This window comes from Miniopterus natalensis, chromosome 3, assembly GCF_054644295.1.
Source record: "Miniopterus natalensis isolate mMinNat1 chromosome 3, mMinNat1.hap1, whole genome shotgun sequence".
NCBI lineage: Eukaryota > Metazoa > Chordata > Mammalia > Chiroptera > Miniopteridae > Miniopterus > Miniopterus natalensis.
Window position 1 is genome coordinate 24,439,540 of NC_142083.1, and position 9,214 is coordinate 24,448,753.

Genomic DNA, 9,214 nt, shown 5'->3' on the forward strand with positions numbered 1-9,214 from the left:
ATAGAAATGCACGACTGGAGACAACCTCGTCTGGACTGGGCTCCTGAGTGTTTATTTCAGCACAAATACAGAAGTGAGCCAGATAGAGATTAATGAGGACTGTGCTCGAGAGTCAAAGATTAACCCAATTAATCAAATGATAAATCCCATTCTGTGTACCTAAAGTCCAATTCCGAAGAACGGGTGTTATATTTGTTTGAATTAACTGCAAGTCAATGATAGGAAAGAATTAGACATTAGATCTGCCATGTGTTTGAACTATGGTAACATCGCTTCATTATCTCTTTCATTTCCATTCACCTGATCTCTTTAATCTCTTAATTCTAAACATCAATAGATTTTTATCGGTTCTAGTAATAAAGTAGCCTAAGATTTTCTGTCCTTTGTAATGTCTACAGGCCAGTAGTAGCTGTAAATCTTAATTATTTTGCCCTCTATTTTTTATATAGCTTTAAAAAAAAATACAGGACATTTAAAACAAGCAGACAGCCCTGGCTGGGTAGCTCAGTTGGTTGGAGCATCGTCACAGTACTCCAAGGTTGTGGGTTTGATCCCAGCAGGGCATGTACAAGAAGCAATTAATGAATGCATAAAAAAGTGGAACAACAAATATCTCTCCTCCCCCTTTCCTTTCTCTCTCTAAAAATCAATCAATAAAAAATAAAAATATACATACAATAATTTAGTCTTGAGGGATAAGCACATAGGAATGTAAGCCAGCACCTTTGATCTCTGGCCGGTCCTAGCTGTCATAGCCCAGCTTCACTGTGTCTGGCAGACAATAAAGGATGTTAGTGGAAAGAGGCAGAGGTTCTAATTTTAAGGCTGTGCAGTCAGGATCCTATTACAATAGTGCTAATACACTATCTTCTGTAGGGTGGTGACCCTAGAGAGTTGACTTATTTGTAGGACTCTCTCAGACAGCAAAAACAATCTTGAGAAATCCCAGGAATTTCAATGATCTAAACACAGATTATTACACTTTATGTCTATATGTTTCAAATGCAATAACTTGTTCCCATAATATATTTTAATTGTGCTAATAATTGAAAATCCCCATTTCAAGAACCAAGTCTTTTTAAGTGACTTGGTCCGACTCTAAGATACAACTGGCCGTATGCATCCCTAATAGTTGTGGCCCTGGTCTGTGTTCTCTTTCTCTCTTGTACTGACATCATCATTCATTCTAGAACTCTGGGAAGAGTCAGAAAACTGGATGGCAAAACTGCTTCTAATGATTTTTCAGGTTGAGACTTGCATTACTGTGTCCATCACTCCATCACCTGAGTCTGGCTCCTGGGATGAAAGTGTAAACCCAAGTAAAACAGAGGAACAAAAAGAATTATTTGTAACACTGCCAGCAACAGTTGAACTAATGAAGTTTTCATTCAAATCTCTCCTCAGCTCCCTTTGTTGTGATCTTTATTATATCCTTATACAAGGAGGGCATTGAAGCAAAATTAGTGAAGTTTTAATTTGGTCCTTTCTCTCCTCCCAAATGCACCTGGTGGCTGCAAACCAGAACTGCCAGGTGTGTGTCACTCCCTAGTTTGATACTAAGGAATCACGTGGTAAATATCTTATATAACATTATCAAAACTAACAAAATTGAAAAATATGAATGTCCATATGAGTGTCAAGTTGGCAAGAATTTTACTGGAGAATGTTAAATTATGTCAAAGTGTGACTTTTACTTAAACAATCCATGACTCTGTCCTCCTTTTTTAATAGCTCAAAATTATATACACAACATATGTCATATAAATAGAAATGCAGTCCTGTTCATTCATACTCAGGTTTAACAATCCTAGCAGGCAATTAGTTTTCAATGTGAAATACAGCTACAGGAGACCTTAACAAGGAAAGCCCCCTGGGATACAAATATAAGAAGAGTAACCCACAATTTGGGGGTACAGTAGGTATCCATCACTGTGTTAAATGCTCCTATGATCTATCTTACTTCCCAACAGAGCTCCCTGATCCTGGTGGTCTTCATTTTATTTCACAGGTGAAGTAACTGAGGCTACGGCAGATACATTACTATGTCAGGAACACACACTAAGTGGCAAAATTGAGACTTGGATCCAGGTCTATCAACAAAGTTTTGTGCTCTTAACCAGCAGGCTACACAATGGAAAAGATAGCTGCTGAGGAAAACATACCTACACCATAAATTATAAATGTTAATTAAGCACCTGCGAAATAGTTAGTGCTGTGTTAAATACGGGGAGAGCTACACCTCTTCCCTGAAAGAACTAACAATTAGTTGAGAAGAGACAGATTCACAAAACTATCTCGCACGTCAGATGACAGATGTAGTAGTTAAATGATTCTGTATAGTTCATGAGCTTTGCAAATGCCAGAGGCAGAAACCAACGCAGAACATGGTGCTCAGCCAAGGCTGGACTGCGCAAGCTCTAGAATTTGATCTTGTGCCCATGCCGATATCAAGTTCTAGAAAAGATGAGTGTCCCAGTGCACTGTACATAGATGCTCAGCTTTGGTTTTCCTCTCACTGACAGTTACTAATCAAATACCAATTAATATAGCCATAAACACCTTTAATGTTGCAATAGATCAGCTCTAGCACTGTTATTATCTCTTAAATAGAATGTTTGATTTAAAAATATCAATGAGTTTCACAAACGGTTCAATTGGAATGGATTTTACATGCCACAGGATTTATGCCAGGGACTGCTCAGATGACAGCGGCCCAGCCACAAAGGGATCCTCTCTGCCTGATGGGGAAGACACAGAATATTCAGCAAAATAAGAATAAATGATGCCCCACCTCAGTGAGCTCACCGCGAGGAAGTATCTCTACCCAGGCTCTTTTAACTAAAAAGAAAATGGACATATAACTCCAATACGTAGAATGAAGGTTGGGGATGTTCACATCATTATGAAATTTCAACAAGAAAACGGCTTTGGTGCCAGAGCCAGAGATGGGCATTCCAGACACGCAGTGAGCTCTAGAAAAGGTCACCCAGGAAAAGTCAAACAGGCCGCACCCAGTGCCATCACTGCGATGGCATGACCTGGAAGAAATGAGCTCACCTCTTTTGGTCCCAGTTTTCTCATCTGTAGAATGAGAGCCCTTCCAGCTCTAATGCTATGTGGCCATGCGTTCTTTCAGAGCAACAGGGAAAATGCAGCTACAGAAGACCCACTCATGCCAATAGTTCCTGGGGGCATATCCTGTGTCAGGCATTATTCTAAGTGCTTCACATGTACTAATTCAGGCCATCACTTAGAAGGCAGGTACCGTTGCACTTACAACAAGGAAACTGGGGCACACAGAGCTTACACAATTTGCCCAAGGTCACAGAGATGGAAAGGCACAAAGCCAAAATGCTACACTGATAGATGCTCCTAACCATTACAGTCTCTGCCTTTGTTATATAAAGAAAGCAAGGTAGTGGGCATACATTTAATATCCACAGGATGCTTCCAAAAGTCCTTTCTTGCTAGCGCTCTAAACTGCAACCACCTTTCCTGCAGAATATTACAGTTTCCCTTGTCTTTTGTTTATACCACAGTTAAATTATAAGTAAAATGACAGTGAATTACTGGTTGTAAATTACAAACACCCAGCAACTAAGATTTTCCTGCATGTATAGAAATGCTCAAAAAGATGTAACTTTAGCTAGCTCTACTCCAGTTCCTAAGAACAGGCACCACTGCCCTTCACCCCCAGAATTACGGGACTAGAGAAAGTATGCACAGAATTTCCTGCTCCTTGGGAGATGACAGGCATATTTACCTGCCTTCTCCAACCTTTCATACTTTGATATATCAGCCCCTAGAAAATCACCTGATAGTGGAATTTTGATTTGTAATAAAAAGTACTTATGGTTATTGTTTTGAAGATCTTGCACACTATGGTTATTGTTTAAAGATTCTGCACACTAAACCACAGTGAAAGCAAGAAGGTAGATCATATTTTCAGTGAAAATCATATTTATGAAAAGCAATACATATTTAATTAAAGTATATACTCTTATATGGCTTTCAGCATCATACCAAAACACACGCACACAAATCTTTTTTATTGCAATATCTGACCACTTAAAACTTCTGGGAATAAAATTTCTCTATTCCAGTTGAAATATTGACTATTTATAAACATAAACTTTAGCCAAAACAAACCTGGCTAGAGCCAGCTGGTATTTCGCCAAAAAAAAAAAAAGATGTCAACCTTTCCTAACAATGACAGGCAAATTTTGAGAAAAGCTATCTGATTTGAGACATAATAAAAGAGAGGATTTAATTCTGAGAAAAAATTTTCTTGCATTTAGTGATGAGAGCTAGTCCTAGAAAATTAAGTGCCATCATAAGACTTAGACCACTTAAAGTGTGGTCACATGAATTCATGGTTTTCCAATGCCAAGGGTAAAGTTTAGTTTGCTCATCATGCCCAATACTACCATTAAAAATGTCCATGATAAGCAATGGAAAATATTTTCATATTATTAAACAGAATATTAAAATTCTAGGCATGTTATCAAGGGTTCTATTAACCTTGTTTCATGTCTAGATAATTCTTAACAAATATGCAGTTAAACCTATTTAATAGCTTTTTATGTAGCAAATAATTAAGCAAATGGTAGAGTTTCAATTCAGAATTTATTCTCACAGTACAATAAAAATAATTTGAGTACTACTTTAACTTCATGATCAATGATGCAGAATCATGAATTGACCATAGACTGAAATTAAGTGAAACTAGTTTCTGAATAATGTTAGAGAAATACAATATCAAGGCAATGCCTACTTTTTTCTTTTTAATAGATATTTCCAACCACTTCATACAAATGCAATTACATACAGCAAAAATCAGCATCCCTTGTACTGGGATGATGCTAAGATCATTTTGCAATCCAAATGTTCTCGGATCTATGGAAGTGCATCAAGAAAACTGCCAGACTTTCTCTACTACAAGAACTGATGGAAGTCAAAATCAGACAGATTCATGGGAAAGAAGGAATCTTTCCAAGATTCAGGCAGCAAAAATAGATCTGCTGAACTCCTGAATTACATCAGAGCCTAGCTATTCTAGTATAGCGCTGGAAGGTGGAAACCTGGGCCAGCCCCAAGCAGCTGTTTCCATCTCCTGAGGTAGATCTCTCGGAGGCCAGGCTTTGGTCAGCCTGAGAATGAACTCACCCCTCTCCATGCAAACACTGCTCTGTGTTAACACAGTCCCATCTTCTAATGCTCCTACCCCAACCATCTTTGACTATCTGAATGGAGAACATATTTTGGAAAGAGGAACTGGTTTATGACATCACTTAAAGCAAAAGGGAAATGAACTGTCAGGAGCTCAGAACTATCCCAGTTCCTCCTAAGGTCCAGTTTCAGAGGATGTGTCCATCCCTCCCAGGGTTTCCCACTTCCCAGTTGGTGCGCAGCCTGAGTTCCCACCTGAAGCTGGCCTTTCCAATACCCTCCCGGAACCTGGAACGCTCCTGCACAGTCTCTCACCTCAAAGGATTTACACAGTAGTCAGACCCTGGACCAGGGATAGCAAAAGAATAGGATCCATCTGGACAAGAGCCTGGACTACAGCCATGCCATGGGAAGTGCCCATTTTGTGCTTAAAACGATTCAGCTGAATGGCAGGAAAGTGTGGAAATAATTGATTGATCAAGGAAAAGTAAAAATGCCTGTGTAAACTTTGTAAAAGGAGACCACGCCAGCATTTGTACCAAGTGAAACGGAAAAGGCATCGTGAAACACAAATAGAGCCTGGCCGGGTGTGGCTCAGTGGTTGAGCATCGATCTAGGATCCAGGTGATAGGGGTTCAATTCCCGGTCAGGGCACATGCCCGGGTTGTGGGCTTGATCAATGACCCTCTCATCATTGATGTTTCTCTCTCTCTCTCCCTCTCCTTTCCTCTCTCTGAAATCAATAAAGGTATATTTAAAAAAAAAACAAAACACAAATACAAAGATCAAGACAAGCCTGGCCAGTGTGGCTCAGAGGTTTAGCACCAACCTATGATCCAGGAAATCTTGGTTCGATTCCTGGTCAGGGCACATGCCCCGGTTGTGGTTGCAGGCTCCATCCCCAGTGTGTGTGTGTGGGGGGGGGGGGTGCAGGAGGCAGCCGATCAATGCCAATGACTCTCTCATCATTGATGTTTCTCTCTCCTCCCTCTCCCTTCCTCTCTCTGAAATCAATAAAGACATCTTTTTTAATAAAAAATTTAAAAATCAAGACAAGTCAGAGAAGGGTGCTTTCAGCTTGGACTCCACTGAATCTCTGGCCCATTCAGGAACATCTATATAAAGGAGATCAAAGAAATTAGAGCTCTATGTCATAGCAAAAAAAAAAAAAAAAAAGGCGGTGTGTTTTGGGGAGGTATGAACTTCCCAGTTGCCTTTAGATATATTAATGGCACTATAAATAGCCATCACCTGCTCCTCCTTTTCCACTTAGAAGGGAACAAGCCAGAGCAGGTTTGCATTACAGCTTCAACAGAATCACCGGCAGCTATGTCCTGGCAAAACAGATTTCCAGAGGAAAACTGACATGTTTTCTTCCCTGAAACTTCTGGAACAAAAAGGAGATGCTTTTAGAAATGCTGTTTGCCAATGAGACTGAGCAGAAGTCTCAATCTTTAAGCCCTTTTTGGTCCTAAAAATGGTAAAGAGAGATCAAGATGCTACTCCAGGGAGCACTGGAAGCCGGGCTGGTTATAAGGGCTCCAGGACTGCCCTGAACTCACACCTGCCCTGAACTCACACCCAGGACACAGGATCAAAGGGCACTCTCTGATCTCTGCGTTAAGTGTGAGAGCCCGTTGTGATCTGTGGCATCATCCTCTCTCCCACACTGTTTTTAATTCTGACCTCCCCATGTTTCAGCAGAAGACAGCATCCCTTCAGCAGTGTGGGGGAAAAGAAAGCTACTTTTCAAAGAACCCTATGATGGTTAAGTTTTCCAATGCACAACGTTTGAGCACCATCTGGCTCAGGATATCAGAAACAAACTGCCTAATACCAAAAGCAGCTATTTTGCACACTGGGTGAAACATGAGCAAACATCCACTTCTTTGCTCAGTGGACACAAATGTAGGTGCATATTTATAGTCTAGGTGATATATATGTGTGTGTGTGTGTGTGTGTATCTATAGATGATAGATGATGATAGATGATGATAGATAGATAGATAGATAGATGATAGATAGATAGATAGATAGATAGATAGATAGATAGATAGATAGATAGATAGATAGATAGATAGATAGATAGATGATAGATAGATGATAGACACATATACATATGTTTAGTGGAGACATCCCCAGATCAACCACTGGGTAATCGAAGCCTGACCCCAAATCTGCACAAACATATCATAGGCGGTGCAAAAGTTTGAACCACACAAACAGAAGGATCAGTGACAGGAAGTTTACCGCCATCTACAGATTTTTCCCTCACTGCTCAAGGGAGCAAGCCAAGGATTTCTGCTTGAAAAATACAAACTGGCAAAACTGATACCAGCGGCTGGGTGGCACGGCGCTTCTGCTGATGAAATCCACTTTAACAACCTGTACAAAACAGCACCCACAGTTAACCACCGCTCTAGAAACAGGAAAGCATCGGGTTGCGACTTACACTCAGGAGGCAGCCTCACACCAGGTCAGCACCCGTCCCTTTCTGTCTATGGGACTAAATACGCACAGATTTACAGGCAAAGATGTACGACGATACACTTTTTAAACATTTTCCTCCCTATTAACTACTTTCCCAAGGCAGGCTTCTTTCAAAGTTAAATAACGTCCACTTCACGCTGAAACGCCGGCGCCGGGCCGAGCGGCGGCCTCCCGGAGCCGGGCGCTGGGGACGGAGACCCGCGGGCGCGGGCGCGGCGGAGTTCGCTGCGGGAGCGCCGAGGCGGGAACGACGCGCGGCCCGCGGGCCACCTGGCGCACGCCCCGGCAACTTTATTTTGGGCAGAACCGTCCAAGGAAACTTTTTTTCGTGCCCGCAGCCCTGGCCCGAGCCAGGCCAGCCTCGGGCAGGCGGGAGGGGACGGGCGCCGAGGGCGGGGGGGGGCGCCCGGGCGGGACGCCGCTGGGCAGGCTCGGTCCCTCTCCTCGCCGCGACCGGAACGCGCGGGCAGGTCCCGCGGGGCAGCCACTCACCAGCTGGAGCGCGAAGAAGACGGCGAGCAGGGCGAGGCAGGCGCCCATGACGATGAGCAGCAGGAACACGATGAGCGGGTGCTGCTGGCTCATGCAGTAGTAGGACTCGTACAGCCAGTCCCGGGACCGCTGCAGCCCGTCGCCGCCGCCGCCCGCCGCCGCCGCCGCCGCCGCCTCGGCGCGGTCCCGCAGGTAGCGGCGGCGCCGCATCGCCTCCTGCCACATCGGGGCGGCTCGCGGGCGCCGGCCGAGCGCGCCCGGCCCGGGCTGCGCCGCCCGCTCCCGCGCCCGCGCCCGCGCCCGCGCCCGCGCCGCTCGGCCGCCCCGCTGCCCGCGCCCGGAGCTGCGCGCCGGGGCCTCGGCGCGGGCGGAGCTCGGCGCCCCGGGCTGGGCGCTGACGCGCGGGCGAGGGCCGGGCGGCGGCCTCGGGGGCAGCTCCCGACGCCGCCGCTGCCGCCGCCGCGCGGGAGGGCGGGTGCGACGGGGCCCTCGGCCCGCCTCTCCTCGGCCCGCGCCGCGCCGCCGGGCCTCCGCGCACCTTCGCCGCCCCCCGACGGCCGGGCCGGGCCGGGCGCTGGCGGAGGCCGGGGGCTGGCGGATGGGAGGAGTGCGGGGTGGCGGGGTGGCACCGGCCGCGCCCCAGCCGGGCGTCCCCTCCTCCCGCCCTCCCACTCAGCCCGGCGAGGCCCACCCCCTCTCCACCGCCAGAGCACAGCCCAGGGGTTCCCGCTCCCTGCCCCCGCCACTTCCCACTGCGCTCGGAGGGCTGCGGGGGCGCCTGGCCGCCTCGCCGCTAGCTCCGGGCGCAACGGGGCGGGATATCCCCACCCGCCAGTGTCCCCCGCCTCTCGGCGGGCTGCCGGGGGTGGAGAGGTGCTCCCAAACTCTTCTCCACTATGTCTGAGCACGGGAGGGAGGCGACCCCCATCCTCGAGGAGTCCCGATTTCAGAGGACTACAGGGACTTCCTCCTTTTCACTATCCGGGGCACGGAAGCGGGTTCTACTCGCTGCGCCTCGCCCCCCTTCATCCCGGCTTGGCGGGGTGGGCTGCGCGCGCTCCTTC

General features: G+C 46.3%; 1 protein-coding gene across 1 annotated transcript in view; it reads right to left on the minus strand.

Annotated features, from left to right (window-relative positions):
* The window catches only part of ADCY2 (adenylate cyclase 2), a 296,886-nt gene extending 288,511 nt beyond the window's left edge, over window positions 1-8,375 (minus strand). The window contains exon 1 of the mRNA XM_087815353.1: window positions 8,151-8,375. Within this exon, the coding sequence (XP_087671479.1) occupies window positions 8,151-8,375 (225 nt within the window). The remainder of the gene's footprint in view (window positions 1-8,150) is intronic.
* Between the last annotated feature and the right edge of the window lie 839 nt (window positions 8,376-9,214).